Genomic DNA, 23,500 nt, shown 5'->3' with positions numbered 1-23,500 from the left:
TTGTCGTTGCTTGGCCGGGACATTTTTTTAGCAGAACGCAATGGAAGAATACTTTAGAAATCGTTGAATTAAGCTGCTGCTCGAACACCCCTTTTATATAGTGCTGGAGGCGCCTCAAACCTCATCCAAGGCGCCTCCAAGCCTCCGAGTCAGCCGCGTGGATCATCGTTGAACTGGTCGCAACTCATCCACTTGAAGGTGCCTCCAAGCCACTCCAAGGCGCCTCCAAGCTCTGGTCCGAGGCGCCTCCAGCCCCATCCGAGGCGCCTCCAAGCTTGCTGCGCAGCCAGCTTCTGCTTTGCACCCGAGGCGCCTCCAAGTTCTATGGAGGCGCCTTGGACACTGTTCATCCGAGGCTCAACCTTGTTCTTTTGTACCTGCAAGACATGTTAGACCCAAAACACAAGCATATCCTGTAATACAAAAGTTAGCACATATAATATCATAAATATAAAGTTTGATAGTCATCGGACTGTCCGATTTTGACTTCAGATTTCCTACCGGAAACTATAGGTTGAACCGACGTCTACTGTTCCCTCTTCCGGGGAACGCGTCCTCACCTATTCCACTCAGGAGAGTTTACCTTTGCCAGTTCGATCCTCTAGATCAACTGGACTTTTGCTCAGCGTCCGTTGCTTCCGGTCTTCATGCTGGATGTCCGGTCCTCGACCCATCCAGTCTTCTACCCGGTTCGCGATACCAGGATTTTAACCTAGGGTTACCACCCCCTAAGATTTTTACCTTAAGCTTCGACTCGTCAAGACTTTTCGCATAGGGTTACCACCCCCTATGACCTAGGGTTACCACCCCCTAGGGTTTTCCCCTTGCCTAACCACAGCTAGCACTTTCCTGAAACACTCAATCATACACATTAGATAACAATTAAACTTAACTTTGAATCCCTTTGTCATTATCAAAACTTAAGTTTGATCGTCGGATGCTTCCCGCACTAACACAGTCCTATGGATTATGACTATTTTCAAATGTATCACTATTAAAATCAAGCATAAGTGTAAAATGATCCTAAACAACTAGGCCAACATCAAAACTCTTACATCAAAATCAAGCTTAAGTCATGCTATTATTGATAGAAGAAAATAGCTCACTAAGAATATTAGCATGTTATCACAAGAACATAATGTCAAGCTATAATTAATAAACAAACAAATGCATGATGACATGATAATGCAACAAAAGATAAATTTATGATGCAAAATTAAACATAGAAAAACTAAGCTAAAGAATTAACAAATTAACAAAATTAACTAATAAAAAAAATATACATACATCCCCTAAACTTAACCTTTTCATTATCTCAATAAAAATTGAACTATTAATAAGGAGGAGAGGGAGGAAAAGCAAGAAATTCAGTAAACCAAGGCTTAGTACTTAAATTCTTATAGTATCTATAAATGCTATCGATCTCTTTGCTTGTCATTCGCATCAAGTTTCGATTATCGTCCCTTGCCACTCATGCTGCTTATGTTTGCATCAAGTTTTGATTATCGTTCTTGTGGTATTAATGTGGCTTAATACTCAAGACTCTTACTCCATGGCTTATAATTTGTCGATGGATCATGCCTAGAAAGTCACTATCTTTCTCCTTCTCATAACTCTTTTAGAGGTGGAGAAATCTCTTACAAACACAAGAATTTACAAAGAAATTTAGAATACAGGGAGAAGCTATAATAAGACTTAACCAATCTTATTTTCCTTATCCGTTAATCCTCCACCAGCGTCCCCATTATTGTTGGGGTTACAAGTTTACAAACATAGTCTCACATTGAAAACACATAAGAAAAGATCATGGATTTATAAGAAAAAGATATCTCTATTGGTATAAGACCTTTTGGATAGAGCCCAAGAGCAAAACCATAAGGGTTTAAGCCCAAAGTGGATAACATCATACTATTATGGAGATATCTAAAAAAAATTTATCCTACAATTGATATCAGAGTCTAGACTGTCAGAAGATCGAACCGCCGACTATGCACAAGAGCTATGGTCTAATTGAGCTATGTGAGTAAAATATTGACCTCGAGCAAAGGAAGTGGGGGCTCCCGTGTCCAGATCAAGAGGACCAAACACCAAGCAAAAAGTCCTAGTTGCGGCTACGCAAGGAAGTCCTAGTAGATCAGGTGGACTGAGGGGTAGGAAGACCTAGTAGGTTGAGGATCAGACGTGGGAAGCCTTGGTTCTTCGTTTAAGGGGGGGGATTATTGGGTTGTAAGATTGTAAACAAAGTCTCACAATAAAAATATATAGGAAAAATCATGGGTTTATAAGAGAAAGAGGTAGAGCCCAAAAATAAAATTATAGGAGCTTAGGCTGAAAGTGGACAATGTCATACTATTGTGGAGAAATCTAAATTATTTTTTATCCTTCGGTACCATCAAGTTGCCAACTTAGCTATGCTAGGCCATCGCTCTAGAGTTGCTCTAGCACCACTTCATTGTTACTCATCATGAGGTTCCTCATATGTCCTATATCACCTATCTCTTTGATCTCTTCATACCTCTAATCCACTAAGTTTGTCACGTTAGACACGTTAATCCATACACTCAACCTCATCGAGCCATGAGCTCTCTAAATTCTATGTGTGTTCCTACGAGTCTATGTACACTTAAACACACATATAAAAAAAATAAAAGGCAAGATCTAACTTACTTAAATCCTTTATCTAAACATCAAAACTCAAGATCACATGGGTTACAATTGCATCAACACAAATTATATGTCACTTGTAGATTCTTTCCTATCAAGATGTCATGTCTCTAGGACTTTCTTATTTGTTTGGTATTGGTTGACCTTGACCTATCAAACTTTCACTGTCTAGATGTCTAATCTCCGAGACTTCATTATTTGTCTCATGTTATCATCCTTGACTCACTAGGACTTCTACTTGTCCAGCCTCATGTCCATCTTAACTCGCTAAGACTTTCATTTGTCAAAAGATTTAGCATTTAAGACTTTCACTTGTTTAACATCACTTGTCAAAGCATCTGATTAACATGGACATGTTTTTGTTTGGACTTTCACTTGCCAACCTCTATTGGACTTTCCACTAGCTGACACTTGTTAGACTTTCCTCTTATCAACACTCGTTGAACTTTAAGCATTTGCCAACACTTTTTAAACTTTCATAATTACCAATTATCTAGTATATCTTGACCGACTTGAAGTTTTATCTAATGTTAATTAAGCGATCACCACCTATTAGTCTAACTTAAACTCAATTATTTTCGAATATAATTGCCCCAACATCAAACCCTATGAAAAAACATAAAAGCATAACTAATTGTTCAAACATCAAAACACAAACCATTGATTTCACAAGACCAACAAATATGTTGCTTGTAGTGGTGCAATCGTGCCCTAAGTGGTCAATTTTAACCTTAATTTGAATGTTTGAGCAAAAAAATTAATTAGACCTTGCATTTTCTATATAATATGTATGTTAAGTCGTGCAAGACACACTTGGAGTTCACGAAGCTCCTGACTTGATGAGATTGTGGATGATGACTTGGTACAGCTAAGGCAACACCCTCAACGGCTTGAAAGTCAAATGTAGTTTAGAGAAGATTGTATAAAGCATACAGGAGAAGAAGCATTAAGGTGTTGTTAGAGTAATGCATAAAGCTTGACTTAGCACGTCTAAGTTGATTAACTTGGCGGCCCAATGAATTAAAGAAGAATGGAAGAAGACATTCGAAAGACTGCATGATGAGGAGCATATTGGCAATAGCTAGAAGAAGGAGAACTATGCAGTGAAGCGTGAAGGACGAATTGTGGAGTAAGATGAGGACTTGGTTGATGAACTTAGGGCATCTTCAATAATTAAATCTCTTTGTAAGTTTTTTTTAAGTTTTCAATATGCCACTTTAATGACACATCAAAAATAAAAAAACTTACTATTCTCTCCACAATCAAAAAACCTCCATACAACTTTTTTTGTGGGTCCTACATTACAAATCATACATCTTTATTTTTATTTTTTCATTTAATATCTCTATATAATTTTTACTTAATATTTTATTTAATTCTCATCTTTAAATTAATTTATTTATAATTTTTAATTAATAAATTAATAAACTTATGATTTTTAATTTAATTTAATTTGTAATTTTTATTTAATATTTAATTAACTTATGAATTTTAATTTAATTATAGTCATTTGTATTTTTTTTTAACTTACCAAATATATTTATTTTCAAAAGAAAAATGTATAGTTTAACTATTAAATAAAATATTTAATGATTTTAAAAAAAATCAAACATGCAATATTAATTTTTCAATGATTAATGGCTCCATCTTCAAGAGAAAAAAATAGGTTTGAAATATCAAATTTGTTCTTAAATTAAAAACCTCAAAGCTTATGTCTCCATTCATTAGAGTTTTTTTTGTTGAGCTTTTTCAACTTTATAAACCTATTTAAAAAATTACATTGGAGATACTCTTAGTCATTTAGGGAGTCAACTCATGTTAAGTATCTCACAAATAGAATATTTCTATGTGGGACCCAGTCAACTAGGCAATTAAGTCCAATCAACTAATGTTATATTTTGGTCGACTAATACAGTTAGAAAGTCTAAAAGAGTTATTGATTTCACTAACGGTCGAATGAGTTAGGGGCTTATAGTGGATTAGTCGATTGAGATAATCATTGACAGATTACAAGATGAAGTGATTGAAAAAATAATTGATTGATGGTGAATCTAATGCGATGATAGAACAGTAAAATAATAAGTGAAGCTTATAAAGATTGAAGGCTATAAAAAAACAAGAGAAGTGTTTGAAGATGGTGAAATACTAATTGTTTGAATCTTTTAGTCTTTTTCCTTGGAGTCTTATATTTAAAAAAAAAGTGTCCCAAAACATATTACATCAACATATTAATAATTGATATTTATTGAGTTTTATATTTTATTTTTGCATTGTCAAGATAAAAAGTTTATAATTTACAAATCAATTGATAGTAATTCCCAAAGGTTTAATAAGCTATATAAATAAAAACCCTGACAGACTAATTGTTAATTGTGTAATGGAGCAAGCACTAGATCAATGGCATAGAATTTAGTTTTCCTCTCCTTTTTAAAAGATAATTTAAATTTCTAACAAATGTATATACGCTCCTTTTGAATGTAATAGGTATTTCTTCGAATAAAAAAAAAGACAATTTGATACATTTAATTACAATTTGATAGGATGGAATCGATTAAATTTTACCTTTTAAAAGAATATATAAAAAAAACCTTGGCCAAATTAAACGGATATTGCCACTTTTTTATTAATATCTTTCTACAGAATTATACTTTGGCGAAAATAGTAAAAGGAAATTCCAACAAAAGAATGAAAATTTGATTTAACAAATTAGATTTTCTAAGATTAAGGGGTCAATTTGAGCCATCATTGTAACTTAAATAACAAGAAATTACTACACAATTCTAGAATGTATTCATATTTAAGATTGTGAGTGTGAAGGCATGCAAATTAAAAATCCATTCCAAGAGTAGTAGGCCATCTAACAAATAACAAAGAGATCTGATTTTACGTTTAGTGAAAAATGGACTGAAAAATATTCATCATCTAAATATGTAATAAACACTTCTCGATTTATCTTAATAGTTGATAAAAAAAAACTTTCGTAAAATCAAATCAGTCACCCCAAGATTAGTTGATTCAAATAGCTGGATACTCGAGGCCAACTAAAAAAAATTCTCAAAAATCCTATGAATTCAACAATTAATTCAATGAATACAAGAAATCATTATCAAAAAAATAAGCAAGTCTAATTTTAACTCTCAAATAGGATGAATATCCCAGAAGTTACATAAACTATGCTCTGAATTTATTCGATAGACGAATAAGGAGAAACATTGTCCCCGAAATTATTAAGGCAAAATCTGGACATCTAAATTAAAAAATAATAACAAAATGGTTGTCACTCAATAATGAGAGTTGCCCCATGCGAAGACAACAAGATCACTGCCCTTTCTGAGGTAAGAAATTAAGTTGCCAGTAGTGACTGGGTATTGGTAAACAAACAAAATATCAGCAAATGCCGAACTAAATCAGCATCCACAACTACTTGAGGGAATGACATAAAAACAAAAACTCAACTTTTTGAAAGCTCAATAATCACTCTTGAGCATGAGCTCCTTACCTGAAACACATCATAAAAACTCAGGCAAGCACATCTTATTTGCTAAAGGTGAGGTGAAGTGAGGTGAATCAAAGTGCTTTCAACAAGGATAATTGATCGGCTCAGGCTGCATTGCTTTCTGCATAATCTCAGTTTGCTCTTGTACATGAACAGTGGAGAAACCTGTTGCTGTTGCAGCAGAAGGTGCTCTTCCTACATATTTGATGTTTTCAAAGTTACCACGATTTATTACCTTCATTGCAGTATATAACCGAGGACTGATATAACTGTATGCGCCCATGTTCATTGGCTCTTCCTGACACCAAACAATTTCAGCATCTGCATTTCCAGGTAAGCACGAAGATCATTGGATATTAGCATTGAGGGAAATAAAGTCAGAAAGTCAGAAAGTCAGAAAGAACGGAAGCAATCATGAGAAGGGAAAATAGCTGCAGCAGCAAAGCTTGTCAGATAACTCAAATACCAGGAGCCAAATAGAGATAGGTATCAACCAACTAATAACACATTCTCCAGCTTCTTGGATTTGGACTTCAATCAAAATACATGGAAAAGAAATGTGTTAACCATTATGTTGGGTTTTATATGCACACCATGTAATAATTCTCTAATAATAATAAGTGGTGCAACTTTGTTTCGCACAGCTTAACACCAATTAAGTCATTCAACATATGGATCGTACCAATATTCAAATATGCCCATGCATGTTGAGAATAGGAAAACTATAAACATGTCTGAGTACCTCTTTTGATAATTTGAGCTCTTAGGATTGATCACCTAGTTTAATTTTACTCATAATCCTTAACTGAGACATCAACCATTTATGGACAATTAGACAAAATTAACTTATCCCAAGATGAATGGGCAACCAATGTGACATGATGAACATGACAATAAATAGACTAACTTCTTGAAAAGAAATACAAAGAAACTAGGAAAATTAAACTTTATAAGACTGATGATAAACAACAAGAGAGCATACTTGGATAACGCTTAAGTTCTCTTTGGATCAGGTCATAGGGGAATGGGCAAAGTTGTTCAACTCTACAGATAGCAATGTCCTTGCGGTCTGACTTCTTTCTTTCTTCATCAAGTTCATAGTAGACCTGAAGAAAAATGTGAAAAGAAATTCTTGCACAGGTATAACAAGGTAAAGCCAAAATTCATATGCAAGCTCAAATTTTTTCAATATCAAATGCAAAATCACATAGCTTGCCTTTCCAGAGCACAAAATGAGACGGTTGACACCCTCCTCAACCTCCTTGTGATTATTTTGGTCCTTTATCAGGCGCTTAAAACGTGTGCCCTGCTTATCGAAACCTGGGTGACCTTCAAGATCATCAAACTCGGATAAATCTGATCTGCAATCCTTGTGCCGTAATAGGTTCTTAGGAGCTATCACAATCAGAGGCTTGCGGAACTCCCTATGAATCTAGAAGACCAAAACAATGTCCATCATAAGGCTAGTTGCAGATAATGCAACAGCGTAATAAGCTAAGCATGTGTCTAAATACTAACCTGACGACGCAAAACATGGAAATAATTTGCTGGGGTTGTAACGTTGACAACTTGCCAATTACAATTCTGGATCTGTTTTCTGAGAGTTGGTTCCATCTCAGGAATGACATAAGGGTTATCATCACTCATCTGTGCAATACAGCAACCATTAGTTCTCAGGAAAAGAAAAACAGAACTTCAAATTTTCAATATTCATGTAGTTTTAAGAGTATGATCTGTGTAAAACAACTCTAACAAGATGATGCAGTAAAATGAATTTTCTTCATCCTGATAGCAAATAAACATACAAACAAATAGATATCTGTGTAAAAACAATTACATGGAAGGTCTCTCACAATGCATGCAAACAAGTTGACCTAGATAGTTAAAAAGGAAAATCAATGAACCTAGTCTATGAAATAATGACTCTGAACAATTACCTGGAGAAAGCGCTCCAGTCGTGAGCTGGAATGTTCTGGACCTTGACCATCATAACCATGGGGAAGTAAAACAACTAGCCCAATTTGACGAAGCCATTTGGATTCTCCACTGCTCAAAAACTGGTCAAACATTACCTGAGCACCATTTGAAAAATCACCAAACTGAGCTTCCCACAATACCAATGAATTGGGATTTTCCATGGAGTATCCCATTTCAAATCCAAGAACAGCAAACTCTGATAGTGAACTGCAGGTCATATGGAGAGTTAGAATGTCATACTCATCTAAAATGGATACAATAAGCAAATATAAAAACAACTACATTCATATTAAAAATCATTCTCAAGGTTTTACACTAATCTATAATCAATTTCATATCACCTCAAATGCTTGAAAACCTAAGCAACACAAAATCAGTTATGAGAATAGAAGACATAGTATATTAAGCTTCCAGTTTCAACAATATGGTAATACTAGCTAGACCCGACCATGGTTCGGAACTGGTTCGACGGTTCCTAAAACATCGACCCTTAACCTTAACCGTCCAAGACGGTTATAGCTCATGACGGTTATTATTAATATTATTATTTAAAATATATATACATATTTAAAAATTATAAATTTATATATATATATATATATATATATATATATATAAATTCTTCTAGAATTTAAACTTTATCTCTCTCCCCCACACGCCGCTGCACGCCGAACCCACCACCCACCTATTTCTCTTCTTTCCAAGCACGGGCTTCCTTCCATCCTTATCTTCTCCTCCTTTTCTCTTATCATTTTGGTTTCTGTGTTTTTTTTGTTCAGCAGCAATCCAAGCAAATCTTGCTGCCGCAGTGGCCATTCTCTTCTAAGGTTTTTTTTTCCTCCACAAGAGCAGCCCTCTCTCTTCTTTCTCTTTTCTTTTATTTCTTGTTTCGTAGGGTTTGCCAAGGTTGCTAACAAAGATCAGCGCCATCTTCAAGCCCTCAACGACTTCCTCTTCCCTTGATCGAAGATGTTGCTTCTTCCAATTTCTTCTCCACCTAACTCATTTCATTGCTAATCCAATTCTTGCAGTGACTGATCTGGGGATCAGAGGCCTAGAGATGAGAAACGGAATTGAACTGTTGGTCACGGTTAATTTCCACCTGGAACCATGACGGGTCCACCCCAGATAGGCCCGTTCTAGCCCATTTAACCAGGTCAACGGGTAACAGGCCCATTGACCCAGTTACGGGTCTGAACCCGGGGCCCGTCTAATACTAGCCAAGTTCATTTGCACCTACATGGGGTTAAATATTCTAACTTATAAAAATCCTTTTGTTATGAGGCTCGTATTGGATATGAGAACTAATAATCAAGTCTGGCAAGATTATAAGTTTTGATAATTTCCAATGTTTATTAAATGTTCCCCCTTAGTAGTCATGAGAATAATCATGCAACTTCCATAAAAGAATAAAACCATCAAAAACTTGGAATGTATTCCCTTGTTTTATCAAAGAAGGAACCTCCAACTAGAACCCCACCATCCAATTCAAATCACAAAGAAACAAAAGTTAAACAATCTTAGGCACCTATAGACTAAATGGACTTCCAAATATTTAACAAAAAATAAAAAACAAAGTGAAATCAGTAAGTAGGACAAGTACAGACCTATTGCTGACAGTGAACAACTCCTCATTTTGATTCATCAGAATATGATCCAAAGGGCAGTACTTCTCTCCTGTTTGTTGATCATGAATAACTGAATGGCGATGACTAAATGTACCTCTTTCGACATCCTGGCCACTAAGCCTCACATGATTTCCTTCAACAATAAGCGTTGCAAAAGCAAGTGCCTCTCCCATTGCCCAGTCAATGCCTCCCCCAGTTTCAATCATCTTAGCACGTTGCTCAAAAATCTTTTTCACCGCTCTATGAGGCATGAAATTTTCTGGAAGAGTTGAAATGGCTTGTCCAACACTTTTCAAAATCTCAGGTTTAACTCTGCAAATCCATGTGGTAATTTAGATAATGAATCAGCAAAATACAACAGGCCAGAAGAATATATAAAATCCAGAATAAAGCATACCCAGTGTTCCGAATGCGTGAAATTTGCTCTGGAGTCTTAAATCCTGTCCAATATGCTGAGAGCCAATCCCTCTTCTTGGGAAGATAGTCTTTACTGTTTATGAACTCTTCGTTCAAGATATTATTAACTTTGTTGCGGATTCTCTCAATATCCTCTTTAGCAATTTGTCCAGATTCCAAAAGTTTGTTTTGATAAATTTCAAGGGCACTTGGATGATTTCGAATGACCTAATAAAGGCAGGAGGAAATTTTATTTAGTAAAGTTTTCTTAATTTTCATAGAAATTGACAAAATAAATTTGAAATAAACAGTGGCATGGCTATAGTTACCCACTGTTGTCACCCATTAATATGATGGCACATATACTGCGTAATTAGTTGATAAGATTTTAAGGATTAACCATGAGAATGGAAAATGGGAGACATTGTCTTTGGTAGCTAAGAGATATTTTTGGTCGAGCTTCTGCCAACATGTGTATAGCCATTTTCTAGGAGTTAAATATGCCAAATTTCTAAAGGTCAACAAGAAAATATTAGTTTGTATACTCCATTACCAGTACCAACAGTTCGATGTAAAGAAGTTAGTATATTTTTTGTAATGAGTTTGCCAAAAAAAATGTAAGGGGGTATGGATTCAGTGCTAGTTGTACTTGATCATTTCTCTAGAAAGGTGCATTTTCTTGCTTGCAACAGATGTTGCAAATCTTTTCTTTAGAGAGGTGGTTTGACTACATGGAGTGCCAGAAACAATTACAAATGGACCGGGTTGTAAGATTTCTAAGTCATTTGTGGAGGACGTTGTGGAAACTAATGACTACTAAGCTGCAATAATGCATTTCACACAAAGGTTCAAACAAAAGTGGCAAATCAAAGTTTGGGAAATTTGTTAAAATATCTTGCAAAAGACAACATTAAGCAATGGGATCTGAGTTTGGCACCAGCTGAGATGCAGGAAATGCCTTTGCAGAAAATTTGAAGAAATCCAAGAAAATATTCCACAAACATTAATTGAGATGAACCAACATTACAAAGAAGCCAAAGATCAACATAGGCAGTTCAAGAATACCGAGTTGGAAATTTTATGATGGTGTTCCTACAAGGAAAGGTTTCATGCAGGTACTTGTCACAAGTTGAAAAGCAAGAAGATAAGCTCTCGTAAAATACTGCAAAAATTTGGAGAAAATGATTATGAAATAGAGCATCCTCAAAACTTAAATATATCTCCTATTTTTAATATAGGGGATCTTATACCTTTCATGGGAACATGAGCACTGAAGACAACAAATTTCAAAGAGAGATATTAAACCTAATTCCTAAAAAAGAAGTTGAAATTATTGAGACAGTTATCCAGGTGCGAGAGATGAAAACCCATTCTGGTTCATATTTTAGCTTTCAAACAGCCTTATGCTCGCAGACGAACAGTGACAACGAGATAGTGAAGGCTCTTACAAGATCATGATTCGACTTCAGCATGTAGAAGGTGGCATCAATAGCAAAAGAGGCAACAAACAAAATATTTTGTAATTCATGCATAAATATTTTTCCCAGTAAAATTTTTCTTTGTAATTTTTTCCCTTAGAAAATTATTTTGAATTGAAAATATATATATATATAAGTAAGTGATGTGCTGGGTGCCCACACACACACACACACACACACATATATATATATATATATATATATTATTGTTTAATATTTTACCAAGTATATATGTGGGCACCTAGCACATCACTTATTTATATATATAAATGTTATACCGCACACCCTGTGATCACCTAATGTATTTTTTTTTGTTTGAAATTTTTTTAGACTTAATACTATACCCTAACTCCTAAACCCTAAATGGCTAAACCCTAAACTTAAAAAAAATATATAAATGTTGCGCACTGTGTAACATAATATATATACAAGCACCAAATTCAATCTCCATTTGAACTAAGAGCACCTAATTCAATCTCCAATCTAAAGGCACCTAGTTCAATCTTCATCATCGAAATCAAACATCCTTCGACAAAATATCATGCTTAAGCTTCATTATCTGATTGTGATTTGGCCATTTCAAACATTACTTGGAATTTGCTAATTCAGGCGTACACCTTTGATAGCCAAATATTTTGACATACTATCATATTTATTTAAGGCATAAGGCGCCTAAAAGCGCATAGGTGCTATGGGATATGAGGCACAATGCGCAAAGTGAGGTGCACACCTTACCAAAGTAAAGTGTTATGGGTATAAATTTTTCATAATTCAAACATATATAGAAAATTTCTACTAAAATATTTCGCTAACAAAACTATACTTGGTAAAATATTAAACAATAATATAAATATAAAATTCACTAGTAAATAAATACGTTATACACAATTCAAATTTTAAAAAAAATCAAATATCTAAATCATCAAAATCTTCATCATTTTCTTCAATCATATCATTATCATCATCATCACATGTTTCAGATTTGTATAACTGAATCTTCATCGATTGCCTCAAGACCAAGCGACTCAAGACAAGCCTATTGCCTATCACAAAGTGCACACTTAAGGCAACGAAGCACAAGAGGGTCGCTTGGCGACACCTTGCGCCTAGGCACAACGAGGCGAGCGCTTTTAATAACTATGCATACTATTGCAACTATAACTTTCATTTGCCCTAACAAAGCACATAAAAAAACAGCAACAATATGATTTCTCAGCAACAATAAGAAATGAAATTGAAGAAGACTATAGTGGGAAATGAGATATCCAACTCAATGCAGCCAATTAGGCAGAAACTAAAATGTATAGAGAATGATTCACCTGATACATCTTAGGTTGTGTGAAGGAAGGTTCATCGATCTCATTATGTCCAAATCGTCTGTAGCAAACAATATCAACCACTACATCAGAATGGAATGTTTGTCGCCATTCAGCTGCAAGTTCACAAACATGAACAACTGCTTCCATATTGTCTCCATTTACATGAAATATAGGAGCATTCAAGGCTTTGGCAGCATCAGTGCAGTACTGAGAAGACCTTCCAGACCTAGGATCAGTCGTGAATGCAACCTGATTATTAATTACAATGTGAATTGTTCCACCAGTAGTGTAGTTGGGGAGTGCACTAAGATGTAGAGTCTCATAAACAACACCCTGTCCCGCAAAACTTCCATCCCCATGGATCAATACACCCATGTTCTTTGTCCTATCAATGTCATTAGAGTAGTATTGTTTTGCTCGTGTCTTCCCAACTACAACTGGATCAACAGCCTCCAAATGACTTGGATTTGCAACTAAGGATAAATGAATCCTTTTTCCACCTCTAGTTGGCCTATCATATGAAGTACCCAAATGGTACTTTACATCACCAGTTCCAGTGTACAATCCTACTTCCCCATCCACAGGTTTTGTGCCACCACTGAATTCACTGAAAATCTGGCGCAAAGGCTTCCTCACAACATTGCCCAACACATTTAGCCTTCCTCTATGAGACATCCCAATAACAATACTCTCCACCCCCATGTCAGCTGCTCTATCGAACATCTCCTTCATCCCTGGAATCAGGGTTTCCCCACCTTCAAGGCCAAACCTCTTTGCAGCAGTCCACTTGGTAGCCAGAAAGTTCTCAAATTCAGTGCTCCAAATGAGTCGATCAAGAATGACCTCACGACGTTCTCGACTATACTCCAGCGGTTTCATCATCTCAATTTTGTCCCTCAACCAATTGCACTTCTCCCTATCAGGGACGTGCATGTACTCATATCCAATGTTCCCACAATATGCCTGCTCCAGCCTGTTCAAGATTTCACGGAGGGTCTGCACAGGGCGATTCTCCGACAAGAAGCCAGCCATCCTCCAGACACCGAGGAAGAACTCCCTATCCAAGTCCGCCTCTGAGAATCCATAGAAACCCAAATCCAAATCCTCAGGGACTTCACGCACTTCCAATCCCAAAGGATCCAATTTAGCCTTCATGTGGCCATTGACCTGGTAGGCCCTGACCAGCAGAAGCAGCCGCATGCTCTCCTGGATAGTCTGGCCAGAGATACCCGGCGAGGTGGCAGCTTGGCCTACAAAGTTCCTGAAAAAATTATCCCACGACTCATCGACGCTGCTGGGGTCGGCTTCCCAGGCCCGCTGCAGTTCCTCCAAGTAGACACTACTAGTACCATCGAGAAAACTATCTGACATCCTGGAAAGCGGCACAGGAAGAGGGGTCGAGGCAGTCGACTCAGGCTTGCACAGTGGGGCACCAGTGCGGAAACCCCGGGATGGCGGATGGGGCACTTGTCCGGCCCTCGAAATCAGATGCGGTGATCGAGCTATGTTTCTTCTGACTAGTGACCTAGCGACTCCTGAGACCGCTCTAAACCACGCCATTGGGAAAGATATCTTGGCGAAGGCGAATCCGCCACGAGTAAAAATATCAACTTTTTCGCAGAGCAAGGTCCGATCTCGTAGAACAAACTGCGAGGAGATCAAGGCTGGATTATATCACAGAAAATAGCCAGCATAGAACGAGGAAAACATTAAATACGAGAGGAAAAAAAACGATTTAGTTTTCCTATTCCCTCATCAGAATCTCCGGCGAAAACTCGAGAGTCGAATCGACAGAAAAATGCCAAAAGAAAAACCGACGTGAAAAAAAGGAGAATGAGATCCTTGCGGTAGGCATTTTACCGGAGAAAGATTATGCAGAGGGCGGATCCCTAACCTTCTTCGACGGTGCCGAATTTTTATAGGGAGGCGAAAAAACGGCGGCTTGCTCAAATAGAAAAGGATGGAATGCCCTTACAAATAGAGCCGAACGAGATCCAGTTGGACCCGTCGGGTTGGCATTGAAATTTTAACGACAAATTTGAACTACGTAGCTGAAGTTCTGAATATTTAAATCACGTCGAGGAGGGTAGATATTTACGAGATCTTCTAGTCCAGAATTTTTTTATCAAAAAAGGTCCTACCTATTTATTGATTGAATAAATTAGATCTTATATATTAAACAGATGGGATTTAGTATTGGTGCAACATCTCTCAGGTCAAGGTTGACCTGGTTGACCAAGCTTGGTCTTGATTTGGGTTTCGATGTTTGACAATGCAAGGTTGATTGAAGAAGTCAAGTAGGTCAAGGATGACCGGATACTTGACTGGGAAGTCCTAACAGTGAAGCTAGGCAATTTGAAAGACCTAGTGAGTGAAGCTAGGCAGGAGGAAAATCCTGGTGAGTGAAGCCAGGTGAAAGACCTAGTGAGTGAAGCTAGGCAATTGGGAAAATCCTGGTGAGTGAAGCCAGGTGAAAGACCTAGTGAGTGAAGCTAGGCAATTGGGAAAATCCTGGTGAGTGAAGCCAGGTGAAAGACCTAGTGAGTGAAGCTAGGCAATTGGGAAAGTCCTGGTGAGTGAAGCCAGGTGAAAGACCTAGTGAGTGAAGCTAGGTAATTGGGAAAGTCCTGGTGAGTGGAGCCAGGCAAGAGAAATCCAGATGGGTCAAGGTTGACCAGACATCTGGTGAAAGTCCAAGTAGGTCAAAGGGATTGATCGGATACTTGGCAAGAAGAGAAAAGTCCGAGTGGGTCAAAGGGATTGACCAGACACTTGGTGGGGAGTCCTGGCAGGTCAAAGGAGTGACCAGATGCTAGGCATGATATACCAATAGGTCAAGGTTGACCGAATATTGGATTGAGAGGCTTGGGACTTGGTTTTGGGCAAAAACCAAGAGCTGGATCGATCAGTGGATCGATCCAGGAGATGGATCGATCAGTGGATCGATCCAGGCCTTTCCTTGCGAACAGAGAGCCTCTGGATCGATCCGTGGATCGATCCAGAGGTCCCAATCGATCAGTCGATCGATTGGGACGCTGCTGGTTCGCGCGATAAGCGCTGGATCGATCTAGGCATTTTTCCATAGCACAGAGGCGCTCTGGATCGATCCGTGGATCGATCCAAAGCCTCCCCGATCGATTGGGAGTTTTCGAATCGATCGGGATCCGACCGTTGCGTCGTATTTGAGCTGCAGGCGTGCGATGGCTGCGGCATCTCTTCACCGATTCATTTCAGATCTTCACCAGCTTCTCCACAGCTCTTCTCAAGCTCGAGATCGCCAGTTCTTGAAGGCTCTTGGAGGTTCTTCCAAGTCAAGAGGCGGATCAAAGCAAGAAGAAGAAACTAGGGTTAGGGTTTTTGCTCTCATTGTAAGCTTGTAAGCTTGTATTTCATTACCTTTCCCTTTCTTCTTGTATTGAGTCTTGTAGGGCTTCTCCGCCCTTGGTAGTTACCATAAAGGAGAGTTTTATTAGTGGAGGGTGTGTGTGTAGGTGTGGATCCTTGGACTAGTCACTTCTTGTGAGGTGGATACCAAGTAAACCAACCTTGTTAGCGTTGTGTGGTTTGTTTCTTGTATTTCCGCTGCACATCTTTGAAGAAACAAGCAACGACGAACACCTAGCGAGCGACGAGCTATTCACCCCCCCCCCCCTCTAGCTACTTTTCGATCCTAACAAGTGGTATCAGAGCAAGATTGCTCTTCACCGGAATCACCGCCGGAAGGGGCAAACATAACAAGCAAAGCTAGAGGGTGAAGAAGTTGGAGCAAATTCATCAAAGTCAAAGAATTCAAGAAGCTCAACTTCAAGATGCAATTCCAAGATGGACTTGGATTTGATACAAGGGTGGCTCCACCATACACATCCACAAGCTTCGATTCTTGGAGATCAAGAATTGAAAATTTCTTGATGATGGAGATAGAGCAATGGTTTGCTCTAATGGAAGGTTTAAGGCTCCAAGGAATTCAAAGGGCAAAGTTCTCAAAAGGAGTAAATGGAGCCAAGAACAAATCCAAAGATGTGAGGCCAATGACAAAGTGACCAAGCTTTTGGTCAATCTATTGCCGAGCAACATCTTGGAGAAAATTGGAGAAGTTGAAGATGCCAAAGAGCTATGGAGAAAATTGGAAAAGGCTCATGAGATCCCCTCCACTGTACCTAACCAAGAAGAATCCAAAGAGGGTGACTCATTGGAGCAAGATCAAGAGGAGGACTCCGAAGTTGAGAGATGCTCAACTTCCGAAGAAGAGGAAATCCAAGAAGCTTCATTCTCAAGGGGGTGTAATCAAAAGAGCAAGGAAGGAGCATATTCCTTGTTTCATGTACAAGAGAATGAAGAAGAAGGTGAAGCCTCCACCTCTAGGATTGAGGGGGAGCAACTCTTGGTGACACCGGATCAAGAAGAAGGAGAATCGTCCACATCCGGGTCAAGAGAAGAAGAGGATGAAGAAGCTTCCACCTCCACAAGTCAAGATAAATCAATTGGAGGAAATCGAATTCGGATCAAGAGGAAGCCTCTACATTCATATCAAATGGAGGAGCAAGTGTCACCCCTACACAAGAAGGTATAAATAGTTCAATAAATAATAAGAATCATATTATATGTTTTGAATGTAGGGAACATGGGCACTACAAAAGCAAGTGCCCTAAATTGGCCAAGAAGAAGGGCCAAGTGGCACCTAAGGGCAAGGAGAAGCCAAAGGAAACCATCCCCGGAACAAAGAAGAGCAAGGAGCACATTGTGTGTTTCTCTTGCAATCAAAAGGGGCATTACCGGAGTCAATGCCCTAAGGGGAAGAAGATGGTCAAGGCTCAAGGAGGAAGCTCAAGTCAAGGGGGAGCCTCTAAGGTAAAAAGGAATGTAACTTTTATTGAGCCTACCCCTTTACATTATGGTAAAAAGCATACTAGTTCTAACTTATATCATTTTAATGCTATTTATCATAAGAATAGAGAGCATGGTAAAATTAAGGAAAATAATGTAGCTTACCATGCTAAAACTACCACACCTAGGATTAGGAAGGTAGATAAAAATCTAGGCAATCACACTAAGGACCTTAGCTACAAGCCTAGAAATAAAAATGCTCATAAATTTAATGGAAAACCAAAAACTAAGGACTTAGTGATAGAAAATCAAGTCTTGAGGTCAAGGCTTGATAAAATGGAAAAGACCCTAAAAAGGATGAAAAATATCCTAAAAGGACAAAATGAGTATAGCCTAGGTCTAGGAGCACAAAAGCCATCAAATGGCCATAGAGGTTTGGGATACAAACTCAAAGTAAAAAAGGATGTGCCTAGTTATCATAGGGTTCCATATAGTTATGGAACAAACCCTAAGTCTAGAGGTCAAGCCAAGGATACAAGGGAAGATATCCCTAGAAGTATCTTTGCAACCAAAGTGACTAAGACTTTTAAGAAGTCTAAGAAAGTCACTAACAAGGCCACAAGGGAGGCTATCCCTAGAGTTGACCTAGAAAATGTGACCAAGGCTTCTAAGAAGTCCAACAAGGTCACTAGGAAGGTATCTAGGGAAGTTATCCCTAGTGAGTACCTAGAGCATCCAAGGAGCACCAATAGGTGTTGGGTTCCTAGGAGCATCTTCTCTACCCCATAAATGGGTTAGAGAGTGTCAACTCCGATTAGAAGGGTAGTTAACCCAACTTTGAAGAAATTGACACTCAATGAGCATTTTCAAGATTTTTGTTAACATTTGAAAATGAAATGGAATTATTATTTACTCTTCGAAAAGAGTAAAATGTGCCAAATTTGAGAAGTCTTGATCTTATTTTAAAATGGCACTGTTTAGGAAAACCTAGAGAAATACCAAGTTGAGATTTTGGTATTCTCCTAGAAATTTAAGGCAATCCGGGCCTTGATTTATGTGATTACTCTTGAGGAAAAATGGAATATGTCAACATTTGAAGATATGCCTAATTTTTAAGTGGCATAAACAAATTAAGAGAAATAGAAATGTAAATTTAGGTTTTGGCATTTCTTTGAAGCATTTAGGGCAATCTAAGTTTAACGTTTTAAGTTAAAACAAGTTGTATATTTTGAGTTAGCTAAGTGGTTAAGAATACTTAGATAGGTAATCTAGGTATATTTTATTTATGCTAAATTTTGCCATGATTGTTTGCCCATCATATGACATGACATGATATTTATTTTTGCATTCATATCTTATTATGAAAAATACAAAAATACCATGTCATGACATACATACATCATGTAGTTATAGGAATCTTTATTTTGAAAGTTCTTTCATTTTGATGTATGTCATAACATAATCATGCATTAAGTTTAATTCCTTGTAATTAAGGACAAATGGCATTTAACAACACTTATTAACAAGTGACATCCTAGGTGGATGTCTGATATCTCTAAAATGCCTAGATAGATATGCATGATCCCTAGAATAGGGCAAAACCAAAATCTCACATCTCACAAGGACGATAAGGTGACTTGTATGTATTTTAGTGCACATTAAATACAAGTGAGATGTTAGGATGATGAACAAAACTCAAGATGTTGATTTAGTGCATTCGTTTGAGTTTTTAAGTTCATCAAAACACATAGTTATGTGTTTTCCCATCATTGGGAAAGCTAATGTACAAGTCATGTGCATTAAGCCCAAGGAACATGGTGGGATATTGGTTTGAAAATGTTTTCAAAATGATTTTGGAAAACCTTGGTGAAGGCTATTTTTTTATATAGTAATCACCATTGAATAGTTAGACACAATCTTGAAGAAAACACTAAAGTTTTTGCAAGTTTTCAAGTTTGTGTCAATCTTTGAAAATATGAAGTATTTTCATATAAAACTATTTTTCCTTGATAAAGTATACCCTAAGTAATGTCTACACGAAATTTCATGATTTTTGGATTTTTGTAGAATTCTCTAGGGATTTCTGAAGTTGGCTGATTTAGAATTTCAACAACTATCAGAGCTCCAATCGATCCATGGATCGATTGGAGTGCCTGAATCGATCCGTGGATCGATTCAGAGGGTAATTCTCGTGAGGAGAAGCTCGCTGGATCGATCAGCCGATCGATCCACACATCCTGAATCGATCAGTGGATCGATTCAAATAGGTTGAATCGATTGGAACCCAACTCCAATCGATCCAGGATGCTGATTTTGGCTAGGAAGGCTTGATTTCAGCACTCTAAACCTATTTTAGTCAATGTAACCATTCCAAACCCCTGAAAATACATTTGTATACATAAAACGGGTGTTTTCGTGGGGAAAACAAGGATGGATTGGTTAAGGAAGGCTGAGTTGAAGTTTAGGTTGAGGTTTGTTTCAAATTTTGAATATTTGAACCTCAAAACTTCTAAAATTAGGGTTTCCTAAAGTTTTGGGGATTCCAAGTCACTGTTGGTGCAATGACAGAAGTTACCACCATATCTTTAGGGGGAGGGACTCTTTAAAAACATGAAAATTATTATTTTTCATGAACCTTGGAAGGTGGTTAACCTTCCGTTAAGAACATGCTCAAGGTTGAGCGGTTGAACTTTAATGGGGAGTGGATATCCTCATTGTTCAAGTGGTTTCAAGTGGATAATGCTCAAGGATGAGCATTTGCCTACATTGGGGGAGAATGTAGGGTTAAGGATAAATGAAGGGTATGAGACCTTCATTATCGTGTTGATCACAACGAGTGAAGTTGTGAACAACGATGAGCAACTCTTCAGGGGGAGAGTTTTCAACAAGTGAATTTGTTGATGTGTGCCCAAAAATGGGGCATGGTTTGATGTGTGCCAATAGGGGGAGAATGAAAGGGAGTAAATTAGGCTTTTATTACCTAGAGGGAGTTTGCTCTCTTAGGGGGAGAATGAAGGGCTTAACTTATGTATTCATTACCTAGTGGCATGAAGAAGGTTTAGGCTATGGGATTAGCCTAACTTACATGTGGTATTGTAAGTGATAGTGTTGGTATTGTTAAACATCAAAAAGGGAGAGATTGTTGGTGCAACATCCCTCAGGTCAAGGTTGACCTGGTTGACCAAGCTTGGTCTTGGTTTGGGTTTCGATCTTTGACAATGCAAGGTTGATTGAAGAAGAGTCAAGTAGGTCAAGGATGACCGGATACTTGACTGGGAAGTCCTAACAGTGAAGCTAGGCAATTTGAAAGACCTAGTGAGTGAAGCTAGGCAGGAGGAAAATCCTGGTGAGTGAAGCCAGGTGAAAGACCTAGTGAGTGAAGCTAGGCAATTGGGAAAATCCTGGTGAGTGAAGCCAGGTGAAAGACCTAGTGAGTGAAGCTAGGCAATTGGGAAAATCCTGGTGAGTGAAGCCAGGTGAAAGACCTAGTGAGTGAAGCTAGGCAATTGGGAAAGTCCTGGTGAGTGAAGCCAGGTGAAAGACCTAGTGAGTGAAGCTAGGCAATTAGGAAAGTCCTGGTGAGTGAAGCCAGGCAAGAGAAATCTAGATGGGTCAAGGTTGACCAGACATCTGGTGAAAGTTCAAGTAGGTCAAAGGGATTGACCGGATACTTGGCAAGAAGAGAAAAGTCCGAGTGAGTCAAAGGGATTGACCAGACACTTGGTGGGGAGTCAAGGGAGTGACCAGATGCTAGGCATGATATACCAATAGGTCAAGGTTGACTGAATATTGGATTGAGAGGCTTGGGACTTGGTTTTGGGCAAAAACCAAGAGCTGGATCGATCAGTGGATCGATCCAGACCTTTCCTTGCGAACAGAGAGCCTCTGGATCGATCCGTGGATCGATCCAAAGGTCCCAATCGATCAGTCGATCGATTGGAACGCTGCTGGTTCGCGCGATAAGCGCTGGATCGATCCGTGGATCGATCCAGGCGTTTTCTCCAGAGCACAGAGGCGCTCTGGATCGATCCGTGGATCGATCCAAAGCCTCCCCGATCGATTGGGAGTTTTCGAATCGATCGGGATCCGACCGTTGCGTCGTATTTGAGCTGCAGGCGTGCGATGGCTGCGGCATCTCTTCACCGATTCATTTCAGATCTTCACCAGCTTCTCCACAGCTCTTCTCAAGCTCGAGATCGCCAGTTCTTGAAGGCTCTTGGAGGTTCTTCCAAGTCAAGAGGCGGATCAAAGCAAGAAGAAGAAACTAGGGTTAGGGTTTTTGCTCTCATTGTAAGCTTGTAAGCTTGTATTTCATTACCTTTCCCTTTCTTCTTGTATTGAGTCTTGTAAGGCTTCTCCGCCCTTGGTAGTTACCATAAAGGAGAGTTTTATTAGTGGAGGGTGTGTGTGTAGGTGTGGATCCTTGGACTAGTCACCTCTTGTGAGGTGGATACCAAGTAAACCAACCTTGTTAGCGTTGTGTGGTTTGTTTCTTGTATTTCCGCTGCACATCTTTGAAGAAACAAGCAACAACGAACACCTAGCGAGCGACGAGCTATTCACCCCCCCTCTAGCTACTTTTCGGTCCTAACATTTAGTCCATCCAACCAATAAATAGATAGGAGATCAGGACTGGTCCAGGGATTCTGCACCAGAGGATCCCTGCCTGTAAATATGAGTGAGCAGTGAGCAGTCAACTTGTCAAATCGATCAATCCATTTAAAATCGATCTGAAAAAAAATCTATCGGATATAGGGCCGGATGTAGGATCATAATATTACATTATCCAATCTAGTAGGGTCAAATAGTTTTTTATCCCAATAATCGAACTAATCCAATCCGTGATCACTCCTACTTGTAGCCACTACTGTCGATAAGTTGTTATACGTTGTTATAGCTACCGCCGATAAGCTGCTACATATTATAGTAGCTACTGGTGATTAACTACTATAACATGTAATGAGTAATGTCTATTATCATTTTAAAATATTTTATTTTTGTTGTTGTTTTATATTTATATTTTATATTTCATTGGATATAGGGTCAGATATCCAAATAAATGACAATCCGTCGGATATCTGATATATAATAACCACCGGATATAAGGTCGGATGTAGGTCCTGATATTGTATTATCTAAGTTAGTAGGCCCGGATAATTTTTTACCCTAATAATCGAACCAATCTGATTCATGGTCACCCCTAGATATTATAAATATGCAGGGAGTAATTTTCGACTAACAGAAAAATTACTTTTAATTTTTTTAATTATTTGATGATTAATTATAAATTAAATTTATAATTTATTTTTTTTATCTATAATGAATGTAAATATTTTTTACTATAATAAAATATTTAAATTATATTTTTTAAAATTATTAAATCGTATATCCAATTCTCATTTTTACTCCTCTCTTATTGTTATCAAAGCAAAGCAATTTATGGATTAGGAATGATTATGTAATTTGATCATGTGATATGTCAAAAATTCACTGATAGAAAATTATTTTTTTAATATAAATTAGATTATTTTTTAATCTACTAATATATTAGTGTATCAATCGATTCAAGATATTACTATACTAATAAATAATATTTGAATCGATTATTATACTGTAATAATCAATTTTGAAAGATAAAAATGAAATTTGATACGTAAGTTGGTAATTTTAAAATTTGGATAGATGATTTAGATATTCTAAAACTTAAGCTACGTAGTT

At 37.8% G+C, this 23,500-nt stretch overlaps 1 protein-coding gene across 3 annotated transcripts; it reads right to left on the bottom strand.

Moving 5' to 3' along the window:
- Nucleotides 1-5,916: 5,916 nt before the first annotated feature.
- On the bottom strand, nt 5,917-14,969 carry LOC121981478 (2-oxoglutarate dehydrogenase, mitochondrial-like). Of its 3 annotated transcripts, XR_006111821.1 has the most exons (10): nt 14,819-14,969; nt 12,959-14,605; nt 10,163-10,389; nt 9,745-10,077; nt 8,098-8,344; nt 7,679-7,807; nt 7,377-7,592; nt 7,143-7,266; nt 6,164-6,481; nt 5,917-6,025 (listed from the first exon to the last, which is right to left on the bottom strand). XR_006111821.1 is itself a non-coding variant. In XM_042534014.1 (9 exons), the coding sequence occupies exons 2-9, from the start codon at nt 14,516-14,518 to the stop codon at nt 6,243-6,245; spliced, it is 3,075 nt and encodes a 1,024-aa protein (XP_042389948.1). In that variant the 5' UTR covers nt 14,519-14,605; nt 14,819-14,969; the 3' UTR covers nt 5,917-6,242. The 3 variants fall into 3 exon arrangements, 2 of the variants coding, with proteins under 2 accessions (XP_042389948.1, XP_042389949.1); XM_042534014.1 differs by having other exon boundaries at nt 5,917-6,481; XM_042534015.1 differs by having other exon boundaries at nt 5,917-6,481; nt 14,853-14,938.
- Between the last annotated feature and the right edge of the window lie 8,531 nt (nt 14,970-23,500).

The sequence above is a fragment of the Zingiber officinale genome, chromosome 5A (genome assembly GCF_018446385.1).
Source record: "Zingiber officinale cultivar Zhangliang chromosome 5A, Zo_v1.1, whole genome shotgun sequence".
Taxonomy (NCBI): Eukaryota; Viridiplantae; Streptophyta; class Magnoliopsida; order Zingiberales; family Zingiberaceae; genus Zingiber; species Zingiber officinale.
This window is presented reverse-complemented; position numbering and strand designations above follow the sequence as displayed.